Source organism: Camelus ferus, chromosome 21 (assembly GCF_009834535.1).
Source record: "Camelus ferus isolate YT-003-E chromosome 21, BCGSAC_Cfer_1.0, whole genome shotgun sequence".
NCBI lineage: Eukaryota > Metazoa > Chordata > Mammalia > Artiodactyla > Camelidae > Camelus > Camelus ferus.
Window position 1 is genome coordinate 2,448,601 of NC_045716.1, and position 18,848 is coordinate 2,467,448.

The window sequence follows — 18,848 nt, forward strand, 5'->3', positions numbered from 1 at the left end:
GCTTGGGCGTTACTGGGGTGTAAGGGGCAACAGAAGCCCAGAGTCTGGATGGCGTGATGCTGGTGACCTTCATGTGCACACATGTTGCTCACTGTTCATGACCCTTTTGGGAGTTTGTCCCTCCAGCAAGACTGGATATTCTTTGGGGACAGGACTAAGTCCCACTGTAGCCTTCAGGACACAGTAGGCATCTCAGTGCTAGGAAAATGGCCAAGGACAGAACTCCTGGAGCAGAAAGGAACCTTAAAAACCATTTCACATGAGAGAATGGGGCCCAACATCTTTCATCCTCCTGCCTGAGGTCACCCAGCAAAACAGCCGCAGCTCAAGGCAGCCAGCCTGGTGCCCCTTCAAGGAGGCCACGCTGCCTCGGGGCGGTGAGTTGAGAGCGCCCAGGTGAGCGAGGGAGCTGGGGCAGTGGGCTCACCTGGCTGCTTGGAGCCTCAGTTCCATCAGCAGCGGGGTTGTTAGGGGTTGTTTGGGACTGTGTCACTGGTGAAGCAACCAGCACAGTGCCAGGCACCCAGTCGGCACACAGTTAACTGTTCATTTACTGTTCACGTCCCTCAGGAAGACAGGGAGTTTGCGATAACGTGGTCCGGATGGAGCGGGATGCTGTGACCTGAAAGGCGGCCGGCTGAGCGGCAAGACCTGGTCTTGGAGGGAAGAAACCAGTCCTCATCAGTCAGGGAAGTAAGTCGCTCTCCTCTGGAGGGTTTGACAGCGCTATCAGCGCTGGGCATCCCTGCCTGCGCGCGTCCCCTCCCTCCTCCGCCGGCGTCCCCTCCCTCCTCCGCCGGCGTCCCCTCCCTCCTCCGCCGCCGTCCCCTCCTTCCTCCGCCGGCGTCCCCTCCCTCCTCCGCCGGCGTCCCCGTTCTCAGCTCCGCCCCGCCGGCTCAGTGACGTCCCCAGGAGGAAGCGCTTCCCCGCTGGCAGTAGTGTTTGAAGACTGCGGGCTGCCAGAGCTAGAAGTGCGTTTAGAAGGTGAGATGGGCAGAGGGAGCAGAGCTGGAAAAGCCTGAGACGTTGTTTTAGTTGCAGGATTCCTTGGGCTTTGGGGACCGGAGACGACAATGGGCGTGGGACTCGGGAGCCGAAGGAGCCACACAGCCAGCCGGCCAGCCGCAGGGCGCCTTGAGAACCCCAGACGTTGTAACAATCCACACCTTATTTATTCAAATCGTGGGTGTATCGGGCACCTCTGGTCACACGGCGAAAGTGAAACCGAAAGCAGGACGGGTCCCTCGCAGCGCTTTTGCTGGGCTGTCTGTCCTCTCCTGCTACTGTGCTCCGCGCCTCCTTGACCTTCCTTCCTTCTCTGCCCCTGTTTGCTCCAGCCCCACCCTTCACCTGCTGTGACGGGAACCGTCCACACCCACATATAGGCCAAAGATGTCACTGATGAGGATTGTGCTTACGCTGCGAGTCTGATTAGACCTCTGAGGTGGGGGCTTTGAGACTGTCAGAGGGGGCCGACTGCTGAAAAACGGTTGCTTTCTGAATTTTGTATCGTATGCAGTTATATAAATATTCAGGCTACAGTTTGGTGCTACCTGCTGTTTGAGCTGAGATCTGGTTGAGGGCAGCTGGACTAAATTGACACCCTAGGTTCCTTATTCGTGTATTACGTGTATGCACATACGTGGGGAGAATGGGGTTCGTTAAACACTTTTTTTTTCATGAAGCGGCATAATTAGCTGTACCATTTATTGAATGCCTACTATCTCCCCCCTCCCTACTTTGGTGCACTTTCTGTGGGGGGCTGTATTTATGCTTGCCCCCATTTGAGGGAACAGGAAATCCAGACAATAACCCAAGGTCACACAATTAGGAAGTTAAGTCTAAAGTCACAAAACCAGGGGCTCTACCTTCCATCTCGCTGAGGCCGGAGCCTGAGTTCTTTCCACGGCTCCGTACTACTTTGAATTTGCACCTGCGCAAAGAGCCGGGGATACACCCACCAAGAGTGGTTGCACTTCAACCAGAAATGCAAATTGACACTTTTTTTCCCTCTCATTGTAGGAGGGTTCTGGTTTTTTAAAGAGGCCGTCTGTTTCTAGTAGGAGTATGTTCATGTGGTATTGGAATAAATTTTTTTATTAATATAGCTTGAGAATCCGAAAAACAATTATAGCCTTTGAGCAGTCATTCAATTCTTTGAAATCTATCGTAAGAAATCTATATAAGATCTAACGTAAGAAAACAAGCTAAAATAAGCTAAATTTGCTGCAACATTATTTAGAATTGTGAAAAAGTTCTAATTTAAAAACTCTTGTTTAAAAGTTATTTTAAAAAGCTGTTCAGTAATAGGGAACAGAAATAACTCTCTGATGGCAACTTGCACAGCCATTAAAGTGTTTTAAAACACTTTGTAATGATGTAGGATATCATGTAAAGTAAGGCACTAAATGAAAAGAAGCATGTTACAAAGTTCATTACGTAGCGTGAGTCCAACTGTTTTTTTTTTTAATCTATAGAATTATGTTAAAATATTAACAATGCCTGTTTCTGGGCAGTGGGAGAATAGAGTAATAATTTTCTTGTTTATAATTTATACATATTTATAATATTCTATAGTAAAAAGTTCTATAATAAGTAGATGAATTTTGAAAAAGTTGCTAGTAAAATTAATTTCTCTTGTCTCAAGTGTTTTCTCACTATTATAAAATTACAAAGTACCTCTCTCATCTCCAGGTGGAAAGTCAGAAGATTCCAAGAGTGTTGTCCTTCCTCGACTGGTGGTCTGTAGCCAGATAATTGCTATTCACCCTGAGAGCAGTCTCTAAGGGCTCCATGTCTCTTTGATCAAGCCCCAAGGACATACATTTTCATTTTCTCAAAGAAAAAGCAAAAAATTGTAGCCAATGGTATTTACCATTATGGAGACCAAGAACCGTAACAACCCTCAGCAAAGACCCATACCCTCTGGGAGGGCTTCAGAGGAAGACAATCATTTGTTGATTAAAGCTGTTCAAAAGGAAAAAATAGAGCTGGTCCAGCAGTTGCTAGAAAGAGGGGCTGATGTCAATTTCCAGGAAGAGAAAGGGGGCTGGTCTCCTTTGCATAATGCAGTGCAAATGCACAGGGAGGACATTGTGGATCTTCTGCTCAGTCACGATGCGGATCCTTGTTTGAGGAAGAGGAACGGGGCCACTCCCTTCATCGTCGCTGCGATCGTGGGAAATGTGAAGCTGCTCGAACTTTTCCTTTCTAAGGGAGCAGACATTAACGAGTGTGACGTTAACGGCTTCACGGCTTTCATGGAAGCCGCTGCGTACGGTAAGGTCGAAGCCTTAAGATTCCTGTATGAGAATGGAGCAGAGGTGAATTTGCATCGAAAGACAAAGGCAGATCAACAGAGGATTCGGAAAGGAGGGGCCACTGCTCTGATGGATGCTGCTGAGAAAGGGCATGTAGAAGTCGTGGACATCCTCCTCCACAAGATGGGGGCAGAGGCCGATGCCCGAGACAACATGGGCAGAAATGCTTTGATCTATGCCTTTCGGAGCCCTGACAATGGGAATGTGAGGGCCATCACTCGCCTTCTGCTGGACCATGGGGCTGACGTCAATGTGAAGGGAGAAGGAAGGAAGACGCCCCTGATCCTGGCAGTGGAAAGGAAGAACCTGGATTTGGTGCAGATGTTTCTGGAACAAGGACACATAGAGATGAACGACACAGACGACAAGGGCAGGACAGCATTGTGGCTTGCTGTCAAGCACAGTCTGAAGGAAATCGCCCAGTTGCTATGCAGACAAGGAGCCAGCACAAATTGTGGGGACTTGGTTGCCATAGCGAAGGCTAATTATGACACTAGCCTCGCAAAGTTTCTTCAGCATCATGGAGCCACCGAAGATGCTCACCCTCCCGCTGAAGACTGGGAGCCTCAGAGCTCACGCTGGGGAAAGGCCCTGAAACAGCTCCGCGGGATGCGCCGCCCTATGATCGGCAAACTCAAGATCTTTATTGATGACGAGTATAAACTTGCTGACACTGCTGAAGGGGGCGTCTACCTGGGGTTCTATGAAGACCAAGAGGTAGCCGTGAAGCGATTCTATGAAGGCAGTGCACGTGGACAAAATGAAGTCTCCTGTTTGCAGAGCAGCCGAGCCAACAGTGACGTGGTGACATTCTACGGCAGTGAGAGCCACAAGGGCTGTCTGTACGTGTGCCTTGCCCTCTGTGAGCAGACTCTGGAGAAGCACTTGGACAACCACGGAGGGGAGGCTGTGGGAGACAAAGAAGATGAGTTTTCTCGAAACATCATCTCGTCTATGTTTAAGGCTGTTCAAGAACTACACTGGGCTGGATATACTCACCAGGATTTGCAGCCACAAAATATCTTAATGGGTGAGTTCCCAGTCTTCTCTTAGAAACCGTGGGCTCTTTCTTTACAAAACGAAGGGATTTTCACTGCAAAAAAATAAAGAACTAGAGTCAAGGTGCATTATTTAGTGTGAGGATTAATGTAACAACTCCATAGTTACGGCGCCACCAGTTGTAACTCTTATCCCACGTGGAGGTGGCGGATGCCAGCAGAGTACCAGGCTAACTTTGTGTCACCTTTGGCAAATACAAATATGAAGGCAGGTCTTGGATGGAGCCAACTCCAGAAGTTTGCATTCTTAGATAGTCTGCAAGTCAGAGAATCCGGGAAACGTGTTCCTTTAGGCAAGATGGCAGTTACCATGGAACTTAACGGCAAAACCGAGGTCAAAATTGGGATCCAGGACAGATTGTGACTCAGTGAAACAGACTGCAAGCAGGCCGAATTAGTCAGCGTCCGCTGGTGCAATCCCAGAACAAAATAAACTAATCCAATGTCAAAGGTAACAAGCAGAGCTCAGCGTACGATCCTGGAGGGGGCCGGGTGGGGGGCAAGGTGGCACAGTGTACAGAGCCTTGGCTTTGGCCCCATTCAGGATGCCTTGCAGCCTAGTCCCACCACTTTGTAGCTTTGCAACCTTGACCAAGTTGCTTAAATCTGGGAGCCTTTGTTTTCTCATCTGAGACTGATAATACCTCCTTCATAAGGTTGTTATGAGGTCTAAGTGCAGTGTGTCAAAGGGACCAGTCACCTGTGCGTTGTAGGTGCCCAGCAAAGGCCAGTTGCTTGACTAGGGGGGCAAGCAGAGCCTAACCTACAGATATGCCCTGAGATTTAAGCTTCATGTCAGGCACCAGGGCGACAAGAGGGTGCAGGCATTGAGAGGCAGGGAACAGTATTTAAGGTCCTGGAAGAGAGAAATTAGCTCTGCATAAGAATATAGCTGAGATCTGGTTTTTAGTTTGAAGACAGGTGCTCGTGGCACGCCTTCCTGATTTTAAGCAACTTTGCTGGGGAGACGGACGAGGGCCAGGAATATGTCCAGCTCTGCCAGGTGAGGAAGCATCTTCAAGAGTCAGGCAAACGTAACTGCCCATCTTGCTGCCAAAGGGTCATATATCATGCTCCAAAGCAAAACAGCTTGTGATCCCTTGGTCTTTGAAATTTCTGGCACCACTTCTTCCATTCTTGAGCTGGAACAATAAAGACTTGATTCTATTTTGGCCTCCGGGTGGTGGCCCTAGCCCATACTGTAGACTCTTCCTTGTATTGAACTCCTAAAATGACAGGACAGGGGTTTTAAGATTTCATAGCTGAGATCAACATAAAAAAAATCCTTACAGGATGAAATCTTGAAGAATCATGGAGAGACCAAACGTAGGCAGGAGGGGACTGAAGACTAGCACAGGAGCCCAGGACAAATGCGAGGAAGCCACAGCAAAGCTCTCCTCATCATGAAAGTGGGAACAGAGCAGAAAAGGGCCACTTGGAAGTGATGGAAGCCAGAAGCAGGAGAGGACCAGGGACCAGCTAGCAGGCAGATCTGTGCATCAGTAGGAATTAGGGAGGTCAGACTCGGGGCTTCCCTTCTTCCCCAGGGATCAAGCATCCATGACAGGCCTGTCTGTCTGCAAACAGGGGGCCTATGTGAGTCACTGGGTGGCTGGTGATCTCAAGAGGAACCAAGAGCAGTTAAACCCACACAATTTCTGCCAAAGCACCTACTAAGTGGCATGTCCTGCTTGCCCCAGAGCTCCACTGAATAAAACCCATAGCGGAAGCTCTGGCAGGTACATCCATCCCTCCCCTACGTTGGGTGGAATTGACAGAAGGAACTCATGGGATGTCAACTGCAAAGTAAGGCTTCCAGTCAAAAATCACTTAAAATATTTAAGAGCTGCCAATACCCTGAAAGAGAGGCCTGGAACAAAAGAATTTACACCCAAAGAAACATAGCTAACCAAGTGTGTAAGTTTCCCGTGGCTACTGAAAGAAATTGTCACAAACTGGGTGGCTTAAAACGACAGAAATTTAACCTCCCACACTTCTGGGGGCCAGAAGTAAGAAACCTGTTCCACTGGCACCAAGTCAGGTGTCCGCAGGGCCAGATTCCCTTGGGACGCTGGAGGACAGAAACTGAGTGTCAGCGTGAAACAATTTTATAACACTTTAGCAATGTCTGTTGAAACTGAAGTTAAAAAAATTGGGGCCTATAAACAAAAAAAATCAGGAGTTAGAAGAGATGTGAAGAGTTCCATCAGGCACTTTCAAATTTCGGTAGCAGGAAACTCAAGGTGGCTTAAGCAAGTGAAGGGAATTTATCATTTCAAATAATTGGAAACAGTCTGTGGATTATGATCTGCACCCCATCTGCCCCTTCAGCTTCATTGCAGGCCACCTTCTGACTCCATCCCTCCTCCCCAGGCTATCAGTCCTTCCTTCGGTGAGAGAGGAGTTCCCCAGGAATTCCCATCTGGAATTCTCTCTTCCCCATTCCACTCACCCACCCAAATTCTACTGACCTTTTCCATCGAGGTGTCTCTTCCTGAAGGAAGACTTCTCCCCTCCACTCACAACCCAGTAGCCCTTCCATGTTACACTCTCAGGGCCTCCTGCACTTTGGCTAGCATTTTCAAACTTGCAATGAATTTTATGTTTATGTGTAATCATTCCTTATTGAGTATCAGTTCCCTTGCCCAGAGACTCTGAACTGTCTAGGGCCAGAACTGTGTTCTCCTTCCTCACCACCGCTTTTTCCCTCACTAAACACTTGTTGAATAATTTGATGGGTTCATTTTTTGTTAGACTCTGGGTTTCCACACAACGTTGATGTCTAAGTTCATAACGAAAGGGGTGTGAGAAGCACACAGTGGTACTTGCCGTCATCCTATCTGGGGTTCCCCAGCCTTCCTTCTCCGACTCCTCCAAGCCACCTCCTCGAGGACAAGTCACTGACCCACTCACCTTTCATGTTGTTCCCGACCTCTCCCATCCACACATCCCTCTTTTTGAGGACTCAGTGGCTTCCATTAAGGGAGAAAGATTCTGAAGGGGACAAGGAGGCAGTGACTCATTACAAGCACGTGGTTCCCAGGGTAACTGATCACCACATCATAGTGGGCAGGAGTGAGTGGGCTTGATTTGGTGGGACGCTGTGCTAAGGTGGTCTTGGATTTGGACCTTGTTGTTTATTGTTCTTTAGCTATAGGATGTAACCTTAACTCCCTCCAGCAGCTTCTTTACAAATCTGTGCACTTTGTCCCCAAAAAGGGCATCAATGGGGAGCTGGTTAAACTTATCCTTGTGTTTCCCCACCCGTTGACTCAGAAAAAGATAAAATGTAACTCCTGCTCTTAGCAGATACCTAATATGTGAAAGGACACAGTGCACATGATAGTGCTTTGAGGAGTAAACAAGGCAGGTATGAACTTACTGTTGCCTTCCTCAGTGATGATGGATTGTACATTGTGTTACATATTTATTTAAATTAATTACAACATGGAGAATGAGGGTTTTTCCTTGCATCTCTACAAATTACCCCCTAGATGCCAAGAATGGTGCTTGCCTGGCAGATTTTGATAAAAGCGTCAAGTGGGCTGGAGATCCACAGGCAATCAAGAGAGATTTAGAGGTAATTTCTACAAACAATTTACTTTTCTATCTTTCTGCTTCCTTATTTGTTCATTACCTTACTTCCTGTGGCCAAATTAGTGGACGTTCCCATTTTAACCTGGTGGGAAAGATGGTTCAAGCCCTGCCCCTCCCTGTACCCATTGCCCTCACTCCCTTGCAGACAGATGACAGACGACAGACAGCATTTCCCTGGGTTGGGATGGGGTTGGTAGTCGCTGTGGTACTTTCTGTATCTCTCTGGATCCCTCTCCTTCCACAGGCTAAATAATAAATACACTGAGCATGCCACATTTCTTCCAGAGTTACCTCCAGCAGGCATCTCTAAAATAACTGCACAATTCCTGCAGGAGATGTTTGCTGCCTAAAGACAAAGTAAATGAGATTTCTTTCCCTACTCCACTCAAATGTGTGTGCTGAGCTCCTGGGAGGGCCAGATGCTAAGATCCTCTGAAGCACATGGGAGGGATGGGATTGATCCCCAGCTCAAGGGAGACTGAACTGAGCCCCAAAGGTTAAGATCCTGAAACAGCGGAGCAGAGACGGATGTAGCCTCTGCAGAGCGCAGCTCCCAGCTCCATTCTGACCCGGTGGGCGGCGCGCTCCTGGAGCTGTCCAGGGTGCTGGAATTCCCATGCAATAGCAAGAGCTCTCCATCCATCCCTGTCTGGCCTTTCTGTGGCTCCAGATCTGAGCTCCTCCCCTGACTGGTGTCTTGCCGGGTGCAGAGGTCCCTATGCTGGCCTTCTCCCTGGCCTTGCCTCCCTGCTGTGGCCTAACTTCTGGGGCCATCACTGTGCTCTACTGGACCTGGTCTGGCTCCTTTATCTGCTGTCTGACAGCAGATAAAGCCCAGACCCAGGGCTCCCAGTTCCCAGCCAGACTCTGGGCACCCCCCTTGTTTAAAACCTTCTCCCTTTCCTCCTTTTATCTAAATTGTATCTAAACTTTGGGGTCTAGCTTGAATTCCTCTTCCTCCAAGCAGTCTGCTCTGAAAACTCTGGCCTGGGACTATCTTTAGTTCCTTATAAACCTAAATCGTGGGGACCATATACTGCCTTGATGAGTTCTCTATGCACAAGCTTGTGTCTTCTTTCCCTGACCAGCCCGTGGACCCCTCGGGATTCTGTGTGTTTTCCATTTCCTCATAGCCTGCGCCACACCCTCCATGGTCCCCCCACTAGAGAGATAATTCATAAGCACCTTTGGCTCGATTTATGACTTTCATGCAGGCGCTCGGGCTGCTGGTCCTGTATGTGGCGAATAGGGGGGCATTCCTCTTGGGAGACTGAAGGATCAAGGTAATCAGGGTACGGAGGGGCTGATGCAGTTCTCTCCAGATGAGGAAACTCGGGACCTCATTCGTCGCCTGTTCTGCCCTGGTGACAGTGTGAAGGACCACCTGAGTGGCCTGCTGGGCCACCCCTTCTTTTGGAGTTGGGAGAGGTAAGAAGACTGCTTGTATGTTACAGGCCTCCAGGATGGAGACAGTGAGGGTACAAGTCAGGGCGCATCTCTCCGCCATCTTCAAGCTGAAGACCCAGGAAAGCAAATGGTGTGATTTAGTCTGAATCCAAAGGCCTGAGAACCAGGGGAGCTGAAGCTGTAGATCCCAGTAAGGGTCTGAAGGCCTGAGAGCTAGCAGAGCCGAGGGTGAGAGAAGAGAGCTGTCCCAGCTGAAGCAATCCAGCAGCGAGGGAGGATTTCCCCCTTTCGTTCTATTCTGACCCTCCACGGACTGGACGCTGCCCACTCACACTAGGGAAGGCCATCTGCTTTGCTGAGTCCACTGGTCCAAATGCCAGTCTCCTCTGGAAACATCCTCATAGACAGCTAGAATAATGCTTAATCTGAGCCCCCTGTGGTCAGTTAGGTTCACACATAAAATTAAGCATCACAGTGAGGTGGTGTGGGCAGGGGTCAGGCTGTGAATCAGCAGAACCAGGCCCTTCGGTCAGCTTGGCACTTCCTGGAGGGGGGTCACTGAGCAGTGACTTCACTCCTCTGGATTCTAATTTTCTCCACTGAAGAATAGGAAAGGGGTGGCGGGAGTTAGAAAGAGAGAGGGAGAGAGGGAGAGAGAGAGTGGAGGGGGGAGAGAGATGGGGGAGGGGGGAGAGATGGAGGAGGAGGAGAGGGGGAGAGGGGGGAGAGAGAGGGTGGAGAGAGAGGGAGGGAGAGAGAGAGACATTGCTTTCCCATTGTGCAGAGTTTTTAAAGACATACTTTTACCAAAAGCCAAAATCGAATAGTTTTCTCTTTCTGGAAGGTGTGGGGAGGATGGGATGACTCTGATCATTCTGTCAAATTCAGCCGCTACAGGACCCTTAGGGATGTGGGAAATGAGTCTGACATCAAAACGCGAAATCCTAATGGCGAGATCCTCCAGCTACTACAGCCTGGACCATCCGAAACTTCCACAAGTTTTGCCCAGTGGACGACTAAGGTATGAACAATTCCCACAGTCTGGGAGTTTTTCCAGAAATAAGTGTCTGGGTCGTGTGGTCTGTTAGTTTTCCTAAGTTTTTTTTTTTTTTAATACTGTGAGCCTGGCCCAACTAAGGGGTGAGAAAGGGGGGTTTTCTTTCCCTCTGCCCATCCCAGCCCCTCTTCTGCCCATCCCAGTCCCCCTCTGCCCATGCTGGGTCCCCTCTGCCCATCCCGGGTCCCCTCCAACCATTCCGGTCCCCCTCTGCCCATCCCCTTTTGGGCCTCTGCATAAGCCAGGCCCTCCTGACAGACTCCTCTAGGCTCCTCTTTAGGATGAGGTTGGCCTTGCCCAGCCCATGAGCCTTTTCCTTTTCTGAGGCTCTTTCTCTCAAGCCTTGTTTTCTGAATGAGGCCTAATAATTCTATTACCATTGTGACAAGAGCAGCTGATTAAATAGAGGTTAGCCCAAAGGAGGTGTTCCCCCCTGGGGCGTTTCGTCCAGGGAGAGACAGGCTGCCTCTGCTGCCCGTGAACAGCCGAGCTCTGAGCATCCCCACACACACCTGCTTCCTGCGTGAGAAAACAGACAACGAAAAAAAAAAAAAAAAAGATGATCTTTCAAATTCCTTCTTTTCCCAGGAAGGTCCAACTAACTTGAGATGAATATAGTGGAACATAAAAATTAATCACCATCTTAATCTAGTCAGTACTCTCAGAACTTCCATTATTATTAATTAGCAGACATCTGTCAAGTGCCAGTGTGTGTTAGGCCCATGCAAGGTCAGGCATGTGCAAAGCAGACTGCAGCATGTTCCATGTAGGGCTGGGAGACCCGCAGGAATGATGGGTACCCCAGAGACCCGTGCAAAGCATTATGGGAAAACCCGTAATTCTCAGCTTCACTATCTTAGGCCTGATCTAGGACTCTGCTTCTCTTTGTTTCTAGGTCTCACTTCGCTTTCCTTCCTTTGCCTGCCTCTAGACCACACATCGTACTCATAGTTGCTGGCTTAATGTCTGTCTTTCCCGCTACCCTGTAAGTTCTACGAGGGCAGAGATTATCCACTGTCTTGTCATTGTATTCCCGGCCTAGAGTAGGTGTGCTAGGACTCTTTGCTAAATGAATGTCTATGAAACTTCAGCTGAAAGTTAATCTTTTGTAGAAACAAAGCCATTGGAACTCAGAGCAGATGCTGACAATAGCTAACGATTATGTAGTCCCGACTACATGGCAGCTCTGGTTCTCAGGACTTTACATGGGTTGCCACAGTTCACCTTTATAACAACTTCCGAGGCAATTATTTCCATCTTGCAGGTGAGCAAACTGAGGCACAGACAAATGCTTTTTGCAAAGGCACAGAGTCAGGAAGGGGCAGCAGGAGTTGAAGCCGAGCAGTCTGGCTTAGAAGCCATGCAGGAAAGCCACTCTTTGTACAAAGTCATGATGCCATAAGGTCCATCAACTCATTTAATTGCTAAGGAAACTGAGGCTCAGAGGTAGAACCCAAAATACCCAGGACCGGAAAGCCAGAGGGTGGCAGAGCTGGGAAGAGAATCCTGTTCTTTTGTCTCCCAATTCATTGGTTCTTCCCCTTAAACATCTTTGATTTGTGTTGACTTTTTTTTTTTTAACATTTTTTATTGATTTATAATCATTTTACAATGTTGTGTCAAATTCCAGTATAGAGCACAATTTTTCAGTTATACATGAGCATATATATATTCATTGTCACATTTTTTTCTCTGTGAGCTACCATAAGATCTTGTGTATATTTCCCTGTGCTATACAGTATAATCTTGTTTATCTATTCTATAATTTTGAAATCCCATCTATCCCTTCCCACCCTCCACCCCAATGGCAACCACAAGTTTGTATTCTATGTATATGAGTCTGTTTCTGTTTTGTATTTATGCTTTTTTTTTGTTTTTTTGTTTTTTAGATTCCACATATGAGTGATCTCATATGGTATTTTTCTTTCTCTTTCTGGCTTACTTCACTTAGAATGACATTCTCCAGGAGCATCCATGTTGCTGCAAATGGCGTTATGTTGTCAGTTTTTATGGCTGAGTAGTATTCCATTATACATATATACCACAACTTCTTTATCCAGTCATCCGTTGATGGACATTTAGGCTGTCTCCATGTCTTGGCTATTGTAAATAGTGCTGCTATGAACATTGGGGTGCAGGTGTCATCCTGAAGTAGGATTCCTCCTAAATATATGCCCAGGAGCGGGATTCCTGGGTCATATGGTAAATCTATTCCTAGTCTTTTGAGGACTCTCCATACTGTTTTCCACAGTGGCTGCACCAAACTGCATTCCCACCAGCAGTGTAGGAGGGTTCCCTTTTCTCCACAGCCTCTCCAGCATTTGTCATTTGTGGATTTTTGGATGATGGCCATTCTGACTCATGTGAGGTGATACCTCATTGTAGTTCTGATTTGCATTTTTCTGATAATTAGTGATATTGAGCATTTTTTCATGTGCTTTTTGATCATTTGTATGTCTTCCTTGGAGAATTGCTTGTTTAGGTCTTCTGCCCATTTTTGGATTGGGTTGTTTGGTTTTTTCTTATTAAGTCATATGCTGCTTATATATTCTGGAGATCAAGCCTTTGTTGGTTTCATTTGCAAAAATGTTCTTCCATTCTGTAGGTTGTCTTTTTGTTTTACTTATGGTTTCCTTTGCTGTGCAGAAGCTTGTAAGTTTCATTAGGTCCCATTTGTTTATTCTTGCTTTTATTTCTATTGCTTGAGTAGACTGTTCTAGGAGAACATTTCTGAGATGTATGTCAGATAATGTTTTGCCTATATTTTCTTCAAGGAGGTTTATTGTATCTTGTCTTATGTTTAAGTCTTTGATTCATTTTGAGTTGATTTTTGTGTATGGTGTAAGGGAGTGTTCTAGCTTCACTGCTTTACATGCTGCTGTCCAGTTTTCCCAACACCATTTGCTGAAGAGACTGTCTTTATTCCATTGTATATTCTTGCCTTCTTTGTCGAAGATGAGTTGACCAAAAGTTTGTGGGTTTATTTCTGGGCTCTCCATTCTGTTCCATTGGTCTATATGTCTGTTTTTGTACCAATACCATGCTGTCTTGATGACTGTAGCTCTATAGTATTGTCTGAAGTCTGGGAGAGTTATTCCTCCAGCCTCTTTCTTTCTCTTCAGTAATGCTTTGGCAATTCTAGGTCTTTGATGGTTCCATATAAATTTAATTATGATTTGTTGTAGTTCTGTGAAATATGTCCTGGCTAATTTGATGGGGATTGCATTAAATCTGTAGATTGCCTTGGGCAGTGTGACCATTTTAACAATGTTGATTCTTCCAATCCAAGAGCATGGGATATCTTTCCATTTTTTAAAGTCTTCTTTAATTTCCTTCATCAATGGTTTATAGTTTTCTGTGTATAATTCTTTCACCTCCTTGGTTAGATTTATTCCTAGGTATTTTATTACTTTGGGTGCTATTTTAAAGGGGATTATTTCTTTACTTTCTTTTTCTGTTGATTCATCATTACTGTAAAGAAATGCAATTGATTTTTGAACATTAATCTTGTAACCTGCTACCTTGCTGAATTCTTCGATCAACTCTAGTAGTTTTTGTGTGGACCTTTTAGGGTTTTCTTTTGATTGACTTCAGCATCTTACCTTTTAATTCCCACTCTAAATTTTGCTTTCCTGTTGATCTTTGTGACTTGCCCATTTTCATGGTTGTACAATCGGTTTTCCAGGGTGGACCCCCTCTTTTCTTTGCACAGCTGCCCCTTCTACCACACATACACTGCTTAGCATTTCTCACACGTGCTCCACACATCAGACACCCGGGCAGCCTTTGAGTTGCCAGTCACTCTTCCTAAGGGACCTTCTGGCTGCATGGTTGTTGCCTCTTACTCTCTTACCCCATCAGAACCATGTACAAGAATGGAAGCACAAAGAGGAAGGCATTATTAATATGAGAGCAATTGCCCCTGGACGCTTAGAGACAAGGGAAAACATGTAACCTTTGGAAACATTATTCAAAACAAAAACAACCACACTCACTGTAGCAATGGCTCCCAGGCCTGGTGTCAGTCAGGGAAAACCTCTTTAAAAAAGAAATGTAATTAGGTATGAATTTGGAAGGGTGGCCACAATGATAACAATACTGTATAGTATAATGAGCAAATTTTTTTGCACAGTAGCCAACGATTTCCTAAACCATATTTTGATATGGTTAATTTTTATGAAACCAATTCATTTGGAAAACAGATATATGAGTTTAAAGTTATTTCTAATTCCACATCCAAACACAACTGCAGTTAGCATTGTGGTGTACAGTGTTTACTTCCATTTTTTTCTTTCTGTTAATTTACTTAATCAGTGGGAATTTTAGCATATTTTCAGATTTGTATTCTGTCTTTTTTTTGTATTCTGCTTTTTGGTATTAACATTCTATCAGGATTTATTTTGTGTTGCTATCACGTTTTGTGTAATATTTTGGTTTGTTTGGTTTTTTTAGATCAACAAGTCTGTTATGAAAAAAATGGATGCATTTTATAAAAAAGGAAACAATCCCTATCAGGACACTGTGGGTGATCTGCTGAAGTTCATCCGGAATTTAGGAGAACACATTAATGAAAAAAAAAATAAACAGTAAGAATTTTTTCCCTCCTATAAGTCATATATCAGCTGAGAATAATTTCAAAATTCCAGTTCTGAATTTATATCTACTGGTTAATGGAAAGAAGAAAATTTATTCCAATGAAAGAAAAGTAACTCCTCCCCTCTGTTTGGAAAAGGGCCATCACAAGGGTCTCACCGTCGACAGTGGACATGCCCAGCAGGGGCTGGTCTTCCATTTCAGCCTTGGCTCAGCTCCATGGGAGAGCAGGCCAGTGACTCCCTGGTGTGAAGAAATGGGGGACTGAGTGGCTGGGCAAAGCGAACATAGTGTTATAAAAGTAGCCCCATGTTAGTTAAATCAACTTTTGCTACCAAAAGTCTTGGCTGCAAATTCACAAAAACTCTTGTAGCTTTCAGGACCCTGGGATTTGGGAATTGTAGCTAAGGGACTGTGGAATTGCATCATCTCCCTTGTATGGACAATAAAACTGAGATTCATAAAAATTAGCAAATTAGTTGGCAAAGTTCACTCAATTAGTTGGAGCGTCAGGAAATGAAATTTGCTCTGTCTGATAAAGCAAATTCCTGCTTTATTCTGCTGTAGAAACCAGGGGAGCAAAGAGAGTTCTAGGGCCACATGCTGGAAAAGGTGGGGGAGGGGAGTGGAGTACGGGACAAGCATGTCAGAATGTTTATGTTTCATTTCAGGATGAAGTCAACAATTGGAGAACCTTCCAAGTATTTTCAGGAGAAATTTCCCGATCTGGTCATGTACGTCTATACGAAACTACGGAACACAGACTACAGCAAGCATTTTCCAAAAACTCACCATCCAAACAAGCCTGGGTGTGATGGAGGTGGTGGTGATCAGCAGGCTGGCCAGCGCTAGTGCCCTTCTGAGTTGTTCAAGGAGCTTATTAGCTGTGTAATCCTGGGCGAGTCACAGCTCTCTGGGCCTCTTAACTAACCTGGTTGCTTGTGAGAGATGAGTTGCATGGCTGTGTCAGTTCCTGGTGCAGTGTCCGGCATCCCCCACATGTTTACAACCAAAAAATTATATGCCCAGACTTCTCTAGTCCTTTTTACGGGCCAAGCTTAGTGGCAGGAGCTGGGAAGGCATCCTGCTAAGATTCCTCTTGTCAATTGCTCGAAAGGAGTGAGTTCCCAGGCCTTTAATGCTGTATGTTTTATATCAATTACCTCATGTAATTCTTCCAACAAACTTGCAAGATAGGGGTAACATCCCCATTTAGGAACTGAAGAGCCAGAGAGGCTCAGAGGGTTGAAACCACTTGCCCCAGGTTACACAGAGCGCCGTATAAATGGACATGGTGTTGCTCTTCCCTCTCACTCGAGCACCTTAGTGCTTAATTGCTGGCTCAGCTCTTCTGGACGAGACCCAGAAGGAATGTGTCAGGGCAGCTCTGGGTGGCTCATGCATTCGTTCATTCACTCCATTCATCCATGCAGTATTTTTTGAGCACTGGTTAGTGTAAGTCTACGCATTCTATTCCTTCTAGAATCACCTGTGCTGGTTTTCTGTGACGTTAAGGCAGTATTTCTCAACTGTGGGCAATCTTGCCACTCAGGGGCCATTTGGCAGTGTCTGGAGATACTTGGGGCTGTCAGAGCTGCGGGGAAGGGGTGTTACTGGTCTGATAGAAGTCACAGATGCTGCTGAACATTCTACGCTATGCACAGGAGCCCCCGCCCTCCTGCAACACAGAATTATCCCGCCTAAAATATCAGTGGCACTGAGGTTGAAAAACCCTGCTTTAAGGGACTGTGACGCCTTTCAACTGGCTGGGGGCCCAGGACCGTGAAGTGTCGAGGAATGATTTGAATTTAATGTTTTGCTTTTGGCTCTGTAGTGAGACAGTTCCAGGGTCACCTCCTCAGGAAGTCCTCCTCCTTTTCAGAAAGAGCCCAAGATACTGGGTTTTTTTTTTTCCCCAATGCCTTCCCTCCCCACACCCCAGTCTGAGTGTCCTCTCTGGCTCCCTTGCACCTGTCGGCACACCACAGCGTGCTTCTCTCCACCTTGAGCATGACTCTTCCCTACTGGAATCTAAGCTCCTTAGGATCAATGGTCTAGACTTTTGATTTGTATTGTTACTGCCTAGCAAAATGTCTGCTGCACGGTAAGAATCAACGTTTATCGAGAAATGAATGAACCATCTTCATACATGAGTAATAACGCACGCTTACATTTTGATGGTGCTTTATAATTTATAAATTACACCTGCCTATTTTTCTCTCTTTTAGTTTTCAAAACAATCCCATAAGTGTTGCAATCCTCATTTTGCACATGAGGAAACTAAGGTTAGAGACGTGGTGATTTACTCTAAGGCAGAGCTGGGAAGTGTCACTGTCTTGACTTGAAAAGCTTTTCTGACATGAAGCCTGAGGTCTTTCCACTTACCCTCGCTGTGGCGGTTAAGATGCTGTTTTGTGATGGGAGGAACCGGGTGAAGAACTAGTATCTCAGGCTCTTTCTGAAAAGGAGGTGGTCTAAAGTGGGTGTCGCTGAATGAAATTAAGAAGTGCCGGGAGAAACAAACTTAAGGCTATTCTTTATGGTTTCAGCAGCAGTTAAGACTGCTTTAAGTTTTAAAATAAAGCTTTGATTTCCTGATTTGCAGTGAGTACCTGGATATGACAATCAAAATGCCCATTTGTAAAGCATATTCAATAAAACTATGAATTATTCGAATGTCTGATTTTCTCTGAGTGACACTTCCACGTTAGAGAGTAGGAATTTCTGCAATAGAAAATACTCGATGATTAATTCCCGGGTAAGTTCTAAGAAAGGGCGTCTAGCTCCTTAATCACGGGAAGAGCCTACTTTCATCCCTCTGGTGATCCGGGAACAATTCGAGCCCTGGGCATCCATGTAGCAAAAGAAGGAAAGAACTGATCACTTTACTCTCTGCTTTAATTCCATAAGGGTTTCCCCGGACACACTGCAAATTTTTCTCATTCAGTTGCCATTATCACAAACATTTAACTGGGCCTGTAGTTCATGTTAGGTACTGTGTTGGGCAAGGTGATCTGTGTGTGGGCTTGTCAAGCAGAGATGCCTGTTACTCAAAGAAAAGGGAAGGTTGGCCACCCAGAAAGAGCAACATAGGAGAGGAAACTATGGTAGAAATAATACTGTCCACTTCTCGAGCACCCACCGTCTCCCTGTGCCTCATGCTTTTATATGACATCCAGCAACACACACGACGACATTACAAGATGCAATTACTCCCACTTTACACAAGAGGCAACTGATGCTCAGGAAGGGCAGACAAGCTGCCCAAGTTCATACGGGTAGTAAGTGGAAAAGCCAGGATGCAAACCCGGGTGTGCAAGTCCATAGGGTGTGGTCTTTCCACAGAGTCAAAGCTGATTGGTCATTGTGAGGATGGGTATGGGGGGTTTCGTGCATTCCTTCCCATTGACGCCTAGGAGGTCAAGGCTACCCATGACCTTCGTAGCAGCCAGATCCAGTGGTCCTTCTTGTCTTCACCTCACAACAGCAGTTGGTTCGGCTGACTACTCTTGCACCTGTCTTCTTTAGCGTCCTCAGCACCACGCTCAACTGCTTCTTCTCCCCATTGGCTGCTCCTGCATAGCATCCTCTGCCAGCTCCTTCTTTGCTCAACCTCTGAACGCTGAGTGCCTCTGAATTAATCCGCCAGCAATTCACTTTCCCCCCTTTCTCTGCAGGTGATCTTCTCAAATGCCATGACTCACATCAACATAAATAGGCAGACACCATGAGTAACGTCATCATAAATAGGCAGGTGATACCCATGTTCTGAAATCCAGCTTCCACCTGCGGATGTTACTATCATCCACCTACTTG

The 18,848-nt window shown here is 46.2% G+C and overlaps 1 protein-coding gene across 1 annotated transcript; it reads left to right on the plus strand.

Moving 5' to 3' along the window:
• Window positions 1-881: 881 nt before the first annotated feature.
• On the plus strand, window positions 882-17,712 carry RNASEL (ribonuclease L). Its single transcript, XM_006193009.3, is given in 8 exon segments — window positions 882-984; window positions 2,695-4,350; window positions 7,873-7,958; window positions 9,190-9,226; window positions 9,229-9,403; window positions 10,271-10,403; window positions 14,892-15,025; window positions 15,704-17,712. Coding segments are annotated over 7 exon segments (2,232 nt in total). The 5' UTR covers window positions 882-984; window positions 2,695-2,864; the 3' UTR covers window positions 15,885-17,712.
• The last annotated feature ends 1,136 nt before the right edge of the window (window positions 17,713-18,848 follow it).